At 33.5% G+C, this 19,869-nt stretch overlaps 3 protein-coding genes across 3 annotated transcripts; 1 reads left to right on the top strand and 2 right to left on the bottom strand.

The window, feature by feature from the left end:
* Positions 1-80: 80 nt before the first annotated feature.
* LOC125053402 (tRNA (guanine-N(7)-)-methyltransferase non-catalytic subunit wuho) lies at positions 81-1,556 on the bottom strand. The gene has a single exon (XM_047654751.1). The coding sequence runs from the start codon at positions 1,322-1,324 to the stop codon at positions 209-211; it is 1,116 nt and encodes a 371-aa protein (XP_047510707.1). The 5' UTR covers positions 1,325-1,556; the 3' UTR covers positions 81-208.
* Positions 1,557-1,641: 85 nt separating this feature from the next.
* On the top strand, positions 1,642-3,285 carry LOC125053403 (signal recognition particle 19 kDa protein). Its single transcript, XM_047654752.1, has 4 exons — positions 1,642-1,819; positions 1,907-2,084; positions 2,364-2,503; positions 3,166-3,285. Exons 1-4 carry the CDS (start codon positions 1,764-1,766, stop codon positions 3,236-3,238), a joined length of 447 nt encoding a protein of 148 aa, XP_047510708.1. The 5' UTR covers positions 1,642-1,763; the 3' UTR covers positions 3,239-3,285.
* A 25-nt stretch (positions 3,286-3,310) lies between these two features.
* Positions 3,311-6,223, bottom strand: LOC125053401. Its single transcript, XM_047654750.1, has 4 exons — positions 6,111-6,223; positions 5,406-5,489; positions 4,588-4,647; positions 3,311-4,515 (listed from the first exon to the last, which is right to left on the bottom strand). Exons 1-4 carry the CDS (start codon positions 6,160-6,162, stop codon positions 3,311-3,313), a joined length of 1,401 nt encoding a protein of 466 aa, XP_047510706.1. The 5' UTR covers positions 6,163-6,223.
* Positions 6,224-19,869: the final 13,646 nt, after the last annotated feature.

The raw sequence follows: 19,869 nt of genomic DNA, 5'->3' as shown, positions 1-19,869 counted from the left end.
ACATTACTTAGGTTTCACTTATTTTTGTAAACTTGTGCACATCATATTCTTAATTTGATTGACAAATAATAAACAACGCATGTTAAATAATTGTTTTATTTATCCTAAACACAGTTATTTTCCTTAATTTAACTTATTAACATTTGCATAACAACATTCATAAGCTGAAAAAACATAGTACAGTACATTTAAGCAACAGGTCAAATTGTCATGGTTTTTTAATTAATCTATTCTTTTTTCGCTCTTGATACTCTTGGACATTGTCAAACTTCCGCTTAAACAAAATCTTAATGTTTTGTTCCAAATCAATTTTCACATCAATTTTAGTATTACTAAACATTTCTATTGTTTGTGATTCATTAATAGCAATATTATTATCAGAATTTGTAATATCATATTTAGTTAATATATTATTGCTGCCGTTAAACACATACAGTGCTGTATTAAAAAGATCTATACAATTAAAGAAACCTTTTAATTGTAATGTTCCAGTAAGTTTATATTGGCATTGGAATTGGTCACCAGTCTGTATAGTATATATAAGCAAATTATTACATGAATAAATTGAAATTGCTACTAAACTAGTATTTTCATTAAGTTTTGAGGTTGTAAAATGGACTATGGGAAGGCTTTCTACTTCAATACCATCTTCGTCCATAATTTTTTTGAATTCTTCCTGAAGTCTTGGATCACTTAAATCATTTTTTGTGTTAATTGTACAAGTGCAATGTCCAACAACATAATCCCAACACTTTATAGTTCCATCACCAGATGCACTTAATAGATATCTATTATTGTGGGGAAGAAATTCAATGTGATTTACATATTCCTTGTGTCCTAGACAGTATGTTTGTATATTATATGTATTAGGATAGCATGAAACCCTTATTTTTTCATCTCTATCAGCTGATATTAGATAATTTCCGTCTTGACTTTGTAAAACATTCAAGAGAAAACTTAAATGTCCCAAGAGCTTAACACCACTGTCATTTTTTAATATATCATAAAATAACACATCTCCAGTTTTGTCTGCTACAAATATGTGAGAGTTTTCGGCTCCAAATCGGATTTTACTTGCGCTTCTTGGCAATATAAATAAATTAACACGATCAAAGGAAGGAAGTCTATAGATCGTTAGATTCTTATCTGAAGTTAATGTAGCAAAATATTCATTATTATTGGAAATAGCTAAATCACATACTGAATTATTGGCGTCAGGGGAATCTTCAATTGAGATTATTTTATGATTCTGATTAATTAAACAATCAATAAAACTACCTTTTGCAGCAACGATGATATTATCTGCAACTAATAAACAATCCATTTTAAAAAAGTAATTACAAACATCCAAAGTGCAAAATGCAATTTCTGAATCATAGATTTCAAAAATCAAAATACTGAAAGCCTCGCAAGTCGCAAGTTTGACGTTGAAAATATATGAATATTTTGATTAATAATAATCAGTTCACAGTTCACACGTTATTTTAGGTTAGTAATTCTCATTTTGATTTTTAAAACAATTGTCATATTGCATAGTGCATACAACTGAATTCAGAGGCAGTTAGCAGAGTATAAAGTAGGTACATGCTACATAGTATAGTCTATAGATTATTTTTAATAATATGTAAATTGTCATAAATCATGTAAACGTAAAGTCTGCGCTGACGTATGTCCATGTTGTACAGTCCTATATTTTTATTTTCTTTTAAATAATAAAATATATATTATTCTATCGATTATCAAATTAACACCGACAATTTAAAATGGCATCTATGGTTACGTCTTGGAGCCCCAATAAAAAGCATACTGACGTGGAAAGGTGAGTAAAGAAACATAATATTTAGATTTTAACATATTTCCCTGTTTTGGAATGTTATCTTGTAATACACTTATTAATTCTTTCTAGATGGATATGTATATATCCTGCCTACATCAACTGTAAAAAAACTCTAGCTGAAGGACGCCGTTTACCGAAGTCAATTTGTGTTGAAAATCCTACTTACCAAGAGATGAGAGATGTCCTTTTACCTTCAGGACTACACATTGGTGTTGAAAACAAGTTATACCCACGCGAACGTAGCAAAGTAAGAGGTTTTTTCCTTTCCTGTCTGTTACAATTGAAGGTAGTTAGGTTGTGATTACCAGTTTGAAGAATATTGCTTTTATTGTGTTTACCAGATATTTAATAATTATGCATATGTATGAACGAATTCTCTTTTCTTAAAGTCGTCACATAGAAAATCAAAATGCATTAAAAAATTTACTGATTTACTCATCAGCCTCTATTAAGGATCATAAACAAATTTACATAGAAAGAGTACTGTAGTTTAAAAAACTTTATGTCACTTGTATATCATTTGCAGGAAATATTATACAGAGGAAGACTGAGAGTAGAAATTAAAAATGATGATGGTACACCTATCAAACCAGAGTTTTCTACTAGGGAAGATGTAATGAAATATCTAGTGGACACAATTCCTAAACTTAAAACTAGACAAAACAGGTATATTTTTATGCACACATTATCATACATTTATCCATATATTTCGACATCTTAGTACTTAGATTAATTTTTAAGACTTATTGGGCACTTAAGACAATTGGTATACAAAAAAATATTTATAAAAATAAATTAAATTAAAAATAATAATTTAATTTTTATACAAAAGTAGAAAGGTATAAATTAATTGAATTAGATAATTGAGTCGAAAATTTGGTAGTTGAGTGACAATTTTTTAGATATAATATATTGTACATTTGTAAAGTGTTTCAATTAGGCAATATCTGAACTGTAGTGAATAATTTTATAAAATTAAAAATTCCACCTTTCCATCTCGACGCCTTCTAAAACACAGCACTTTTTAAGGCACCGTTTCCACCGTGCACACCTCTTCTTAGAATCTACTGCCCGTAGCGGTATACTGATACCACTTAGGGACCTTCTGGAAAAGAGCGTACCATTCCATGAAACCAACCAACCACTTGCCCCTGGCGTTGCAGGTTATCCATGGGCGGCGTTTAGCACTTTATGCTGCTTGTTTGCCTCCTGTCCCATAATGCATACTCCGATCAAACTTGCTACTAATTTAGCATTGAACATCTGGAAGTTAAGGTTATGAAATTGAAACCCTTTTATAATTATAATTCTCAAAATTTATTTTACAGACCAGCTGAACAGCAACCCCAGCCTGCAGTGCAAGCAATAAATAAAAGCAAAGGAAAGAAAGGCCGTCGATGATTTAACTATTGTTTTATTACATTTTAAATATATTTTAATATAATACAGTTCAAACAATTATTACTTCTAATCCTATGTACGAATTTCTATTGCTTTTTCTGACATTTTGTTTTCACCATTAACATCTCTGGCAACACTATAGCCATCAAATATCATGATACCTTTGTTATGAGGGCTGTCCTTCTTATTGACTATTGTTTCATTTGCTTTACTGCTTCTTTTATTGATTGAGGAATTTTGGCTATTGCGGTTAAAGATTTGCTTAGCGCTGGAGATAAAGCGTTCGATTGCTGCATAATCTTTTTCGCCTTTTTGTTGTATAGCTTCTGGTTTTTGGGGCTCAATTCTTTGTAGTCTTGTAGTAAGTTTTGATACAGGTATTGGGCTTTCTGTTTGGATTGTTCTATTTGCGAGCTTATTTTTTTCTTCGTATCTAGGTATGTTTCCATTAATATTGACGGGCGCGTCAATCTGCTCATCGATTGTGTTTCTTTTTCCATCTGCATCTCTTGAGAAAGTTCCGTCTCCACCTCGGAATCCACTTCGGGGTTCAAGGCTGCTTGAACTGTATCGTGTATCATTGTTGGTATTTTCTTCGCTATTTTCTGTATCGGATGAAATGTTTCTGTCTCCGGTATCGTGTTCATGATCTCCATTATTCCTGGCGAAAGATCTTTCATCGTTTCGGATATCCGAGGCGCTGCGCCCCTCATGGACTCCACTATCGTTTCTCCCAACGCCAGAGGTATTTCTTGGAGGTATTGCGGGTACGTTCTGATTCCGTCTGATATTGCCGATGTTATGATGGGCAAAACGATGGGTCTTCGCGGTGGTAATCGTAGGCGGTGGTGACTCAGTCTCGACCTCAGTGGAGATAAAAGTGGCGGCAGCAGCTGCCTCTTGATACGGATCGGGCAGGTTGACATCAGTTGTTGATCTAAGGGCACAATTGCACACGACGTCATCCGTTTTAAGTCTGTTTCTATTAGTTCTCTTATATTTGTTTCTTGGGACAGTACCTTCGCGTGAGTCTGGTTCAAGAATATTGTCAAGAATGATGCTAAGACTTTTAAATATTGGGATGTAATCTTCATTGATATCTTCATCTTGTAATTGTCGTTTCGCTTGTTGGGTAGGATTTTCTATATTCAAGCGTCCTATACGAGGTCGCTTGAAAGCTTTAGGTCTCGGAGGCGATTTAATTTGAAACGGTTTTGCATAGGGTTTTCTATAATTTAATGGTGAAAATAAGGTTCTTGATAGGGATTTTCCTATATCTGAAATTTGAAATTTTTATGACTTAACAGACATCCTTTAAATTTTATATTATTCTAAACATATGTACGCACCTCTAATACTTTGCCTATGAGCTTCGAACGCCTGTAATCTATCGCTTCTCAAAAATGAACCTGAAAACAAAATAAAAATCTTAATTATTATTATAGCAAGTAGGTATGCAGCCAAGTTTTTTTTACTGGTTTAATGCAGAAAGAAAACGTTGTCGGGTTTCTAAGTCAGGACTTCTGTGCTTAACCCATTACAAAAATATTATTATTCTATTTCCGTCATTCGTTTTATAGTAAATGCAGAAAAAAATATCATAATTTAGCTTACTTATAGTTCAAATTGTGATCAAAACAATTTATTCTATCAAGATAACATCTTACAAACACAACCGTGATCATGGATTAAATGTGTACATATATACCTATATACTCATAGCCACGTGTAATATATTTTCAGAATACCTATTAAATGCGCCAAAACTTACATACATACAGGGACATTTTTCGGTAGATTTTTTTTTCATAGTGGGGTCCGAATTATGTTGTCCAAAAAGTTGTTTCCAAAAAGTTGTTGTGTCCAAAAAGTTATGCTTTGATAAAATTGTATATCGTAAAACTTAATATTATCGCAAGGACTCGTCAGTACCAATCTAGTGGATATTATGAAAAAGATACAGGTGTAGATTTTTTTCGAATTTTAATAAAAATGAGTAAAAAAGTCAACTTTCAAAATAAAAACGCAAAATAAATTATAACTCTGCAGGGGTTGAGCTGAAGGTCCTCCCGTAGACCAATTTTTTGCAGCTGATGACCCCATCTAACCCCTTGCGTTTGATTCACGACTTTTTGGCCACCTGTATAATATTAATTTTGGGAGTTACCTGATGAACTTGATTTTTTTGGTGATTTATATTTCTCTTCTGCTGCTATGGCGTCGTTGAGTGAAAATGTTTTCGATATTGAACCTAAAAAATAAGTGGAAAAAAATTAATACTATGTAGTTGCATAAAGAAATCAGAAAATGTATTAACATACACAACCAACAGTTATTTAACATTTCGTTGGAAAGAAAAGAAAACAATCAAGAATCAAAATTCAATATATTTAAAAAATACGTCAATTGTTGTCGCTTAAAATTCTTAACAGATGAGAATGAATTAGTACATACTCAACGATAACCCTATTCTATAACTTAAATATTTAAGCATTGCCTGTTTGATTTTGGTCTAATTATGTTAGTTAAGGATTTCTTCTCGTTAGCATTTCGCGTATGTAAATTTTGAATTTTAACAGTTTTACCATCCCTATCATTTCGACGTCCGTCGTTCCACAACTGAGCGTTTTCTAAGGCAGTTTTTGCCGCGCACCACCACTATGTGGAACCAGCTGCCCACAGAAGTATTTCCGAACCAATTCGACTTAGGGTCCTTTAAGAAAAGAGCGCACCAATTCTTGAAAGGCCGGCAACGCACTTGCGAGCCTTCTGGCATTGTGAGTGTCCATGGGCGGCGGTATCACTTAACATCAGGTGAGCCTCCTGCCCGTTTGCCTCCTATTACATAAAAAAAAAATTTAAAACAACTTACTTGGAAATGTAAAACTAAAAATAATACACACAAGAAACACACGGCTTTCCATTTTCAATCATTTTTACAAAACACACCTGACCTACGTGACATTCAGAGCAACATTAATAATGTTTTCATATTTAATTGAGTTGCATTGACAAAACCGCTTACACAGCAATTTTTTGCACGTATTAAGTATTGTTTAAGGTATGCATGTAATATTAACACGAATTACACATGAATACGATTTGCAATACTATACAATATATAAATAAAGCGTATTTCAATTGTTAAAGCTAGGAATTATTTCCTGGATATACGCGTCTAATTAAGCACTGGCGTTCATAGCAGCACAATCTAAAATCTAAATAAACTTTTGTTTTGGTCGTATCACGAAACTAACAAGAGCAACTAAGACCCAATCTAAGGCTGATCACCTAGTATAGAAATAATGATCAAGAAAACGAAATATATAAACAAAGTATACGGTTATAGTGTATAGGTACGTACGGCTTAGGTGTTTTTTGTCTTTTGAAATATAAATATAGATAAATATATTTTTGGCGACCCGAGTTGAAATATATTGTCGTTACAAAGGTAATATTTTGAAAATTAAAAAGTATATTACAATATTATCTGAGTCTATGTCTCTAAGTCTTTACTGTGAATTATTTGTCCTCTGTCTCATTTATTTATATAGTACTAGTGGACCCAACAGACGTTGTCCTGCATGATATTTCAAGCAATTAGTAAAGCAAAGTATGAAAGTACCGACTGCAGCGCCATCTGGCGGGCTGATTTGTGAATCTAAACCATTCCCAGATCCCCTTGAACAAACACAAAAAATTTCATCAAAATCGGTCCAGTCGTTTGAGAGAAGTTCAGTGACATACACACTCACAGAAGAATTATATATATAAAGATTACTACTAATATATTTCAAATAGTGAAAGATGGACGAATTGTATTTACAAAGCATAAGAATAGGGAAAAGTCGATATGAATGAATCTATGAGCGAGAAATAAAAATTTTGGCCGTGTACCAACTGGCAGTCGAACTTAAAACACTCGTTATAAAATGCCGCTTTATCTACGGAGTTTTCTACAACTTAATCGCAAAATTTCCCAATAATGAATATTGCTTCATAACCAAATAATGACAGTAATACTGAGCACCTAATTAGCAAGATTTAAATCTATACTTAAAAGATTTATGTCTATTCTCGTAAAAGTTCTAAAATGACTTATCGTACTGATATTGCTGAACGAAAAAACGTATTTTAAGGGCCATCTTTTACGTCAAATGTTTCGATAAATAAAATGGGGGCAGTAAAACAAAGAAGAAGCAGGTTGCGTCGTTAAAATATTACGATCGTCCAATATCGAAGGATGAAATCTTTAATCGGAGATATGAGTTTTACTTCTTGGCGGCGAGTTGCGGTGACTTCGACAAATGTGGAAGATAAGCTTCGTAAGATGAATTACAGGTTATTCGGCATTTCATCAAAATATGTAATGGAAACGTTTTACTACTGGTACTTATATGTTGGTCGAGCAATCAATGGATGCGTATTCAGTAAACCACAAACTTAAAATCGTTATCTTGCACATACAAAATAAAGAATTCTATAATTATGATGATTAAACAAGTTCAAACATGAAATTAAAATTTAAATACATAGATATTTCTACGAAAGTTATGAAATTGTTGCGAATACAATTTAAAAGTATATGTTGTAATATTATTTCTGAGCGTTTACAAAGCATGTAGGTATGTAACTTTTATACCGACGGCATTTATTTATATCTGTATATTCAATATATTTTGTAGCATTCGATACAAGTTTTTACGAAGATTGTTTACCCTAAACACGTTAGAGAGTATATTTTCCAGCAGATAAAGTGCCTGTTTTATTAGCACCCAAATCCGAGAGGCCGGCCGCGGCTCGGTCGAATTCTAGTGGATGGTTGCTTCCTCAATTTACGGCCGCCTATGAACGGGAGTTAGTACGACTGTCGTCACGCCTCGTATACTGCCGATTTATTTACATTGCTATATTTTCTAAGCAACGCTTGTTGCTTGTTTTGAAGTTAACATAGAGAATTTGCGATGTCTGCACATTAATTAGTTTAAATCTACGTCGTATAAATAAAACATCATGATACAACTGAACTAGCCATTAAGGGTAAGAATATGAGTTGAGACCTAGCGCGAACTATCAATTTGTTATGGTAAGTTTCTACATATTTTTTACATATGGCAAGCATTACCGCTGAATTATAAAACCCTAGAGTCTATCCCTAGAAGGAATAAAATTAATATAATAATACACGCGAGTGTGGATCATACACGATTCTTGTCTAATCCTATCATTTTAGTCAATAATATTTTAGTCATAGTGTTGTCCAAGAAATTCCGTAGTATTGTATTTACTTAAATGTTGGTAACGAGCTTTAATTATATCTGGGGCCACATCTTTAATGAAAGAAAGCATGTTGCACACAGTCTATTTAATTATAAACACAGTAATAGCAATTTGTAACGAAGATCTTTCTCAGTTCCAAGATCGTCTTTGCAATTAATGTACCTCTACCTCCACTAGGTAATTCGAGCAGCGAGATAAAACGCTCCTTCAATTCTGTAGCTGAAGTTTATTTTGTTTTTATTGCCGTGTTTCGCAAAATTTTATGTAAGAACCTTGTAGACAGTACACGTTTTAACTATGCCCGTACCTTAACTGGACAATTCATTGTGTTACCACGATAAAAGGATTTCGCTAACGAATATTTCGTGGCAATGGTAATACTTCTTCGGGATCGTTTGGGAAACTGATGATGCTATTTGGTTTGATCATAAAAAGTAATGATGTCTGGCGATATGAAAATACTACATACAAATAATCTTTGGCAGTGGAAATGTTACTAATTTACTGGAATGAACTATGAGAAGTTAATTCCCCTAACATTGGTATTATCAGGAGACTCGGCTTGATTAGCTGAGTTGTAATTTGCAAAATACTACGTTTTCGTTGATGCTATTACCCAATGCTTATTTCAAATGATTTTTAACTAAAATAAACCAAAAAGTTATTATTAGCGCAGTTCAATTTAAAAGTTTAATTATTTTATCATAAATAACAAATTGATTACGATCGTTCTAAATTTTATTACTTTAATACAATGTCTACAACCCTTTAAGGCTGATTTAGTATTATTGAATAAGGGGTGTCTATGTATGAACTTCGCGAATACACTCTTGTTATAATGAGCTTTGCTATCGAACGAAACGGCAAAATGTCGTTTTAATCCAAAACATCGTGTAGTAAAATTGGAGAGAAGTGCGAACCTCCTTGGCTCAGCTCACATCGACAAATGTAGTTGGCAATTTTATTTGTACGCAAATCCAATCGGTCGTAACACCGGGGTTGATGGAGCCAGCGTAACGAACTGATCGTACCAACTTATGAGTTTCATTTCCTTCGTCCGTATACATTTTCAACACTTTTCACCCCTCTAACATTACTGTACTGCTTTTTTAGCTTAACCAGTGATTTATATTCTTTTCCTACATATTTGCGGTCGGAAACTCAATTTTCTGCAGGCATTCACAGTTTATTTTTAGAAGTGTTTTGTAAGAGAGCGTAAATTGAATTAAGCGCTATAAAATTTATGCATAAGTAAGACTTTTATTTTTCTTTTCTGCATTTTGGACAAATGTTGAAGGCTAGTCTTAATAGGAGGATCATTGAATATTTCCGTAATAACACAGCAATCCGCAACTATTGATAATAATTTTAAAAAGGCTGAACAACATTCCAACCTGAAACAAATTTCATTTCGGCAAGAATCCATCTCAAGGTAAACTATGTGTAAGGGCCAATTACCAACTAAGCGGGGTTAATGTTGGAAATAAAGAATATTAACGGTTCTTAATACTTAGATTTAAAAACTTGCACTGTGGATCAATATTAATCTTATGAAACATAACACAGTCGTAAATCACAAACGAGCTTCGAAATTATAATTGTACCTACGTAACTCGAAGGGCTTGATTAAGCCTCACAACGGACAACAGACCCTATTAAGCCATATTCTCCAGAGTACCTACAATGGAATTGGTACATAGACGCTTAATATTTCACGTGCGAGGCGCGAGCCGGAATGCGAACGGAACAATTCGCCAATAATCCTATCCCAAGGCAATAACTGAGGTGGCGGCCAACGGAAATAGGTGATACTACCCATGAATGATTTCTTCGCGTCATACCAACTTGTATTGGAGCTTTTTGTAGAGTAATAACATTCTGTTATCCGAATTGAATGGAAAGACTTTATCATGTTAGAGTCTGAATATTGTTTTCTTCATTTGTTTCAATTGAGAAAAATAATTTGAGGAAGGAAAATTTCGTGAAATATACATATATATATATTCTGAGTTCTATATCGGGAAAACGATGTGTTTTTGTTTGAGAGACGGAGAAGGCTTGCCTAAAACATATTTTTCATTTCAGGACATACCGACATAAATATTAATCCTAGACAGTATTTTTTAGATAAAACAATTGTTTGATAACCGGGACGGATGCTGAGACTAAGTAATTCACGACAGAATTGGTTTAATAGTTAAGTACTGTGTTAGACAAGGGTAGGATCAGAACATTAGTATCACGTACTTAAGTACGTCTTAACCAGTCTCCTATTCTGCGGTTCAGACAATAGCTATTAAGTAATGCGATATAAGAGATTTCTTGAAAATTTAACTAAATATTTACTGATATTTCCGATGATATAATTATCATCCGTAATTGTAATCCGTAAGCATTAACCAAGCAAAACCAACATATTATTATGTCCAAAATTACATAGTGGGAGATAAGGCGCTTATGTTCTTATACAGTCATAATCTAGTATCGATATTATTTTTTCCAACCATTTGATGTTATATAATAAATGTTCGTAATTTATAGGAATAAAAAATTATCTAAAAAATCTAACCTCTCTTCAATTTAATTAAGACTCAAATCAGTTCATGATCATAGAACTGCTTCCTTATACATTATATCATTAAAACAAATAAATTAGACAGAGTCGCGGCACTGGAACGAGGAGGAAGCGGACAATATATTTCTCCCCACACATAAGAGGCCACTAAACTTTATTGTTGTGTTTACGACGCTCTTTAACTATCTTTGTGCACATTCGACACGGGCACACTTCAATTTGACAAGCTATTTCCAGGAAATGTCAATACAAAATACAAAGCGCCTATACATTAATATACTGCAAATTAATACATTTTCTCTATTATATCATATATAAGGATGAGATTATATCCTGCTGTAGACTTAAGTCAAGATTTTACGCTGATGTAATGTTGGGCGTCCCACCAAGAATCCGCTTGTGTATTATCTGTTGCTACAAATCACAACGGATGTCCCACGAAGGGAAAATGAAAATTGAGATACCGGGAAGGCATTGTTCCGTGAAAATATATCTTCTTGATATTCTGAGGACGCGGGTTATTCGGCGAGCGCAGATATTACGATAATATTGTACATTGTGCTCTGTATCGTATAAATTAACACTTATTAAAGCGAGTAGAGTTAATTCAACAGTTGTACGAACAAGTACTGAAAGTACGGAAAATCAGTGACACAAAAGGCTGTTATTTTATTGTGGTTATTTCTCGACACGGCGCTTTGTCGTTTCGGGATTTTGTCATTTATTTGGGAGTACAGTTGAAATCTCTGTCTTGATTTTTATAAAACTGTGGCTATTATCGAAATAAAGATTGGAGGCAGACATAATTCTTCCTTATCATTTAGTTTAAAACATAATGTTATTATAACTACTTCCTTGTTTACATCGTCAAACAATTTTTGAATATAGAACAATTATCTTCTCTAAAATATCATAGTGGATACTTAATGAAAAAGGGGCAGAAAAAGGGGAGTGTGATGATTAATACAGTAAGTGAGATGATAAGAGGCTAAGCAAAGGACAAAGGGATGCCAGGATGCGGCTTTGGTCGAGCAAAAACCCTTAGGATTACAACGTTTTGCTAAATATTTACGTACCACTTGCTCTGCCCGTTAATGCAAGATAAGAGCCGAACTAAATCCTTAGAAAGAAACATTTCGCCATTTATCATTTGGTAAGAGCGAGCGTTAGTGTTGTTAACTTGGATTTGTTAAAAAAATCTTTTGTACAACGGGCTATTTGACTATAAATACCATTTCATATTATTCTTTGTCACTACGGAAGCTTTACTTATTAAATTATTTAATTCTCTTAAAATTCATTAATTTAAAAAACCCGCCAAAACGCTTCTCTAGACAAGATGGCGTCGCATCAGTCCCTACGACGTACCATGCCCGTAAACACGTAAAGAAACGTGAAGGTTTTTAAATTAAACTCCAAGATAGTAACGATTGGACAGGCGAAGACGTTATTTACTGACGTCATCGTCGATTCCCCTCATCTGTGACCGTGTCTCGTGACTGATGTATGAAAAATTTATATTTTTAACCATCGATATTTTGAAAAATTAATGTTGTACTTGCGAGTTATTGCACTACATAGCTTAAAGCCATGTTTTTTACAATTGCAGTTAAATTAAAAATTATAAACGTATCCGTAATTACGTACTGGAACTTTCGCTAATCAACTGACGCCTTTATAGAAACTCAATCAGTGTTATTGTACCGTTTTAACTACTGTTTTATCTCTTTCTAGCAAATTCTATTTACGCTACGATGAAAGATATCATTGATTTTGTAAGAACAGTGTAATTGGAATGATTTAGTAGTTATCGGCGTCTATAGGTTAAATAAAATAAAATGATTGAGTCACGAATCGCATTCAAATATAATATCACAAGGAAAACAAAAATATACAAAACACACCTTATTAGTGTGTGTGTAAATTGTAAGGTGACATTATAATTATACTGCATGAAAACCTTAAAAAATCTAATTGGATCGCACTCAGGCATTCTGTTTGTATGCAAAGCGTGGCGTAGGGTTGGCATGGAAAATGATCCGCATTTGACTCGTAGTTAAGCAGTCGCATTCATTTCGAATTCGTGTTATTTGATTAGTACGTGATAATTCAGAAATATTAGTAAAGATTATCACAGAATTAGGATGTTATTATATATAAGCCTTGAAACATAGACTAAACTTATATAATAAATATAACACGTTTTAAAATATTTTTTATCTTTTCCTTCATCTCAGAAATATAGCAGAATATTTTTAAAATAACAGAAAATATACTTTGAGTTTGTTATTAGGTTTATTTAAAATGTTGTCTGAAAAACATACTTATAATGTATGGAATAAATAAATAAGGATTAGAAAGTAGGTACCGCAAGCGTTTTGCAAAAATAATATTTTATTTTGTGTATGAAATGAAATGGTACACTCACAGTACTTCTCATACAAAATTCTATGAATCACCAAGTCCACCTCATTTATCTATTCTTGTATATTACCGTAATTTCTTTCCACTTTTCTCTAACAGAAAGCGACTTTTATTGGATAAGTAGGTAAGTAGTACGTAGCTACTACTGTAGTAGTACAATAAAGTAACCATAGTACGGGCGGCTGCACTTATTCGAGCATTCTCATTCAGATAACACTGACTGAAACATTATCTCATTACGTTAGTAAATTAAAATTATCCATCCTAGTTGCCACTTCCCGTCATCACGATTATTTTCGGAAGCCTAATAATAAATTTTGAATACATGATTATCTCGTTCTCACTTCTCTTGTATAAAAAATATTTCTTTCATTTTCTTCTCCTATTTTTTAATTTTACAAACAAATGACAATCATGTTTATTACCATTTGTTTTTAAAATTGCTCTGATATAGTCTGCATAAAATAATTGCTATGTTTTGTATGACGATGAAATAAACATTACTCACAAAATTTACAGTTATAATTTAACACATCCTATCAAATTAGTATGGTCTTAAAGCAAGCTGATCATTAGGCTGATGAATCGCCGAGCGGTGGAGCGGTCTACTAGAACGAAATCCGGGCTATACCCGAGCCAGGCTCCGGCTAATTTACAGAGCGGTGTGAAATGGAGCGAGTCATTCACAAAGCGCTACTAATGCTCTGTCCGCTGCACTGCCCTGCAATTATATTTGCATACGACCACCTTTTATGCAAGCAAATTGTATTGGCCAAAGGATATTATCGCGTTTGCCAAATTTTCGTTTCACAGGTTTTTCCAATTGCTATGAACATTTGAGATACACTGCGTATAAAGTTTTAATTAAGTTTTGCAATATGAAAATCCATTAGTACAAGAATCCGTTGCGCATTTTATATGAGATGATGACTCATATTAAAAGAGGATAATATCAAGAGCTTGCACTTCATTTTATTTCATAAACGGCGGGAAGAATCTTAGTGGAATTGAAGTAGGAATTTATTATTAAACTAAAAGTGCTTTAATACTTAAGAATCCTCAAGGATTGTGCATGTATAATGTGTGAAAATTGCCATTCTGCAAATATGTCGGCTTTTAGTTATAATAAAAAGCGAGACAATGATCCAAATAGTTAGGGCATATGTCACATATTAATGACATTTAACTATCATTTGGTAATCAGCTATAAACAACTGATTTTTTTATCTGTGAATATTCATATTTAAAGTTGGCGACTTAATACTGCCGAAGAAATGGTTAATTTTGTGTTTAGTTAAAATACTATAGTATAGAAAAAAATTATTTTAATTATTAAAACCGTTCTTTGTATTGTAAAGTTGTTAGATCAGTGTTGGTGGCTTCAGCATGCGGCTCTCTGAGTTCGTAGGTTCGAACCCAGCCTGGGCACCAATGCATTATCTATGTGCGCATTTAACACCCGCTTATACGGTGAAGGAAACATCTTGAAGAAACCGGCATGCCTAAGACCTAAAAAATTAACGGCGTGTATCGCAAACAAACTTGCCCATTAGAAAAAGCAAATGAATCTGATACTAATATTCTCAAATATAAATTTGAGGCCCAGTTTTAAAGCCAATGGTTTTTTGTATTGTAAATAACGATCAGTGACTTTATTTATTTACTTAAACCTGCAGTATTGCGACAGATGTTTATATAATATTTTCATAAGTTTAAAGCTTCATCATGATACGCTATCTGATGTATAACGAGTTAGTCATATGTAAAGAGAGTGGGAGTCGAAAAATTAACTTTGTTCTACAGTTAGCCCTAATCTGATAATTATTCCAGACATTCATTTCGACTTCGTGTTATAATTAAAACAAGGACTCCTTTGTACACGATTTCAAGCCCCTTACACAAGCATCAGTTATTCAATGTTTTGTCTTTTTCAGTCTTTTGTCACTTTGAAAGAAAATAAACGTGACAAAACATTATTAAGGTTCTACGTTTTACATTAGAAAGGATTGTTACAGCTCTATGCTTCCTTGAATCTGTTAATAAATAATAAGACTATCCAAATTAATAGCACTTAAATATAACGACAATTAAAGACTCTAAATAACATCTGTATTTTCTGATCGTCTAAACTTATATGACGTAACTTAAAAAGAAAAATAGGTAAAATCATGTAAACAAGTAGCGGTCGGCATGTAAAAATCTACATCTGGTTCTAGGACAAACGTGATTTGATTGTGAAATAGCTTTGTAGACATGATATTTGCTCAAAACCACGTAATAATTTTCAGTAAATTTTATTCTGAAATATCTTTTGGCTGATTTTTGTTTGCATTCAAGTAGTTTATTACATGAGTTATATGAATTAATATTGCTCTGCTTCAAAATAAAGGGCCAAATGAGAATTTTATAGTACGTGGAGTAATATCGAAATATCGGTGACCTATTTCTAAAATCGAATGGGATTACCGTGACGCGATCAAAGAACGGAGTTAGGTGACTGACGGAGCTTTGTTTTCACATATAAACTGTGAAAGTGGGTGCAACTCGGTTGCGATATTGGGGGAGTGTAAGTTATTCCTAAAATCGGGTTATACTTTGGAGTAAGCATACAATCTATTACTTCCAAAGTCTGTCCTATGCGTATCCTTAATAATTGTGCAGTACAAGTGATTCCTAAAATCAGGTCATACTTTGGAGTAAGAATACAATCTATTACTTGCAAAGTCTGTCCTATGCGTATCCTTAATAATTGGGCAGTACAAGTGATTCCTAAAATCAGGTCATACTTTGGAGTAAACATACAATCTATTACTTGCAAAGTCTGTCCTATGCGTATCCTTAATAATTGGGCAGTACAAGTGATTCCTAAAATCAGGTCATACTTTGGAGTAAGAATACAATCTATTACTTCCAAAGTCTGTCCTATGCGTATCCTTAATAATTGTGCAGTACAAGTGATTCCTAAAATCAGGTCATACTTTGGAGTAAGAATACAATCTATTACTTGCAAAGTCTGTCCTATGCGTATCCTTAATAATTGGGCAGTACAAGTGATTCCTAAAATCGGGTCATACTTTGGAGTAAACATACAATCTATTACTTCCAAAGTCTGTCCTATGCGTATCCTTAATAATTGTGCAGTACAAGTGATTCCTAAAATCGGGTCATACTTTGGAGTAAACATACAATCTATTACTTGCAAAGTCTGTCTTATGCGTATCCTTAATAATTGTGCAGTACAAGTGATTCCTAAAATCGGGTCATACTTTGGAGTAAACATACAATCTATTACTTGCAAAGTCTGTCCTATGCGTATCCTTAATAATTGTGCAGTACAAGTGATTCCTAAAATCGGGTCATACTTTGGAGTAAACATACAATCTATTACTTGCAAAGTCTGTCCTATGCGTATCCTTAATAATTGTGCAGTACAAGTGATTCCTAAAATCGGGTCATACTTTGGTGTAAACATACAATCTATTACTTCCAAAGTCTGTCCTATGCGTATCCTTAATAATTGTGCAGTACAAGTGATTCCTAAAATCGGGTCATACTTTGGAGTAAACATACAATCTATTACTTGCAAAGTCTGTCCTATGCGTATCCTTAATAATTGTGCAGTACAAGTGATTCCTAAAATCGGGTCATACTTTGGAGTAAACATACAATCTATTACTTGCAAAGTCTGTCCTATGCGTATCCTTAATAATTGTGCAGTACAAGTGATTCCTAAAATCAGGTCATACTTTGGAGTAAGAATACAATCTATTACTTGCAAAGTCTGTCCTATGCGTATCCTTAATAATTGTGCAGTACAAGTGATTCCTAAAATCGGGTCATACTTTGGAGTAAACATACAATCTATTACTTGCATAGTCTGTCCTATGCGTATCCTTAATAATTGTGCAGTACAAGTGATTCCTAAAATCAGGTCATACTTTGGAGTAAGAATACAATCTATTACTTGCAAAGTCTGTCCTATGCGTATCCTTAATAATTGGGCAGTACAAGTGATTCCTAAAATCGGGTCATACTTTGGAGTAAACATACAATCTATTACTTCCAAAGTCTGTCCTATGCGTATCCTTAATAATTGTGCAGTACAAGTGATTCCTAAAATCGGGTCATACTTTGGAGTAAACATACAATCTATTACTTGAAAAGTCTGTCCTATGCGTATCCTTAATAATTGTGCAGTACAAGTGATTCCTAAAATCGGGTCATACTTTGGTGTAAACATACAATCTATTACTTCCAAAGTCTGTCCTATGCGTATCCTTAATAATTGTGCAGTACAAGTGATTCCTAAAATCGGGTCATACTTTGGAGTAAACATACAATCTATTACTTCCAAAGTCTGTCCTATGCGTATCCTTAATAATTGTGCAGTACAAGTGATTCCTAAAATCGGGTCATACTTTGGAGTAAACATACAATCTATTACTTGCAAAGTCTGTCCTATGCGTATCCTTAATAATTGTGCAGTACAAGTGATTCCTAAAATCGGGTCATACTTTGGAGTAAACATACAATCTATTACTTGCAAAGTCTGTCCTATGCGTATCCTTAATAATTGTGCAGTACAAGTGATTCCTAAAATCGGGTCATACTTTGGAGTAAACATACAATCTATTACTTGCAAAGTCTGTCCTATGCGTATCCTTAATAATTGTGCAGTACAAGTGATTCCTAAAATCGGGTCATACTTTGGAGTAAACATACAATCTATTACTTGCAAAGTCTGTCCTATGCGTATCCTTAATAATTGTGCAGTACAAGTGATTCCTAAAATCGGGTCATACTTTGGAGTAAACATACAATCTATTACTTGCATAGTCTGTCCTATGCGTATCCTTAATAATTGTGCAGTACAAGTGATTCCTAAAATCAGGTCATACTTTGGAGTAAGAATACAATCTATTACTTGCAAAGTCTGTCCTATGCGTATCCTTAATAATTGTGCAGTACAAGTGATTCCTAAAATCGGGTCATACTTTGGAGTAAACATACAATCTATTACTTGCAAAGTCTGTCCTATGCGTATCCTTAATAATTGTGCAGTACAAGTGATTCCTAAAATCGGGTCATACTTTGGAGTAAACATACAATCTATTACTTGCATAGTCTGTCCTATGCGTATCCTTAATAATTGTGCAGTACAAGTGATTCCTAAAATCAGGTCATACTTTGGAGTAAGAATACAATCTATTACTTGCAAAGTCTGTCCTATGCGTATCCTTAATAATTGTGCAGTACAAGTGATTCCTAAAATCGGGTCATACTTTGGAGTAAACATACAATCTATTACTTGCAAAGTCTGTCCTATGCGTATCCTTAATAATTGTGCAGTACAAGTGATTCCTAAAATCGGGTCATACTTTGGAGTAAACGTACAATCTATTACTTGCAAAGTCTGTCCTATGCGTATCCTTAATAATTGTGCAGTACAAGTGATTCCTAAAATCGGGTCATACTTTGGAGTAAACATACAATCTATTACTTGCAAAGTCTGTCCTATGCGTATCCTTAATAATTGTGCAGTACAAGTGATTCCTAAAATCGGGTCATACTTTGGAGTAAACATACAATCTATTACTTGCAAAGTCTGTCCTATGCGTATCCTTAATAATTGTGCAGTACAAGTGATTCCTAAAATCGGGTCGTATTTCATTAGGATAAGCATAAAATTTGTAATGATAAATATATCGTAGTCATAATATAGCGTAATCAGTGTTGTCATGCAACTACGCACTAGTCTTAAAATTATAATCACAGATTTTACCACAATATTTCTACTTTTAATCAGTCTACGTCTTCAGTATTTTTTTTTTTAATGATTGGACAATTCACACCAATTGACCTAGTCCCATGCTAAGCTGGTGAAGCTTGTGTTATGGGTATTAGGCAACGGATATACATACATATTATAGATAGATAGACATATAAATACATATTTAAACACCCAATACCTAAGCACAACACCAAATGCTCATCACATCGATGTTTGTCTCAGCCGGGGATCGAGCCCGGGACCCATGGATTCGCAGTCAGGGGTACTAACCACTAGACCAATGAGCCGTCTAGTATGCTTCTCTTTTAAGAAGGAAGGAGTTATGTAATCTAAGTTCAGTTACATATATATTTAAGTTAATATTAAAAGCGCAACCAAATTTTTGCAATTTTTGCATACTTGAAACTAAAATGAGCCGTTCAGTTTTTCCCAACTCATAAATGGTAATATAACATTCTTGTTCCCGATAATGTCGACTACACTTATATTAAAGTGTCACTTTAATATAAAAACGCTTAAACAAGGCAAGTTAGTTTTTTTTAGCGTTGCAACCCCACTACC

Source organism: Pieris napi, chromosome 10, assembly GCF_905475465.1.
Source record: "Pieris napi chromosome 10, ilPieNapi1.2, whole genome shotgun sequence".
NCBI classification, from domain to species: Eukaryota; Metazoa; Arthropoda; class Insecta; order Lepidoptera; family Pieridae; genus Pieris; species Pieris napi.
Note: the sequence above shows the minus strand (reverse complement) of the source record. Positions and strands in the feature narration are given on the sequence as shown.

Coding starts and splice junctions, on each gene's coding strand:
- LOC125053402 (XM_047654751.1), bottom strand. CDS start 1,324: ATGGATTGTTTATTAGTTGCAGATAATATCATCGTTGCTGCAAAAGGT.
- LOC125053403 (XM_047654752.1), top strand. CDS start 1,764: ATGGCATCTATGGTTACGTCTTGGAGCCCCAATAAAAAGCATACTGAC. Junction 1,820..1,906: donor AAGCATACTGACGTGGAAAG/GTGAGTAAAGAA, acceptor AATTCTTTCTAG/ATGGATATGTATATATCCTG. Junction 2,504..3,165: donor CTTAAAACTAGACAAAACAG/GTATATTTTTAT, acceptor TTTATTTTACAG/ACCAGCTGAACAGCAACCCC.
- LOC125053401 (XM_047654750.1), bottom strand. CDS start 6,162: ATGGAAAGCCGTGTGTTTCTTGTGTGTATTATTTTTAGTTTTACATTT. Junction 4,648..5,405: donor AAAAAAATCAAGTTCATCAG/GTAACTCCCAAA, acceptor TTTTGTTTTCAG/GTTCATTTTTGAGAAGCGAT. Junction 4,516..4,587: donor TCATAGGCAAAGTATTAGAG/GTGCGTACATAT, acceptor TTCAAATTTCAG/ATATAGGAAAATCCCTATCA.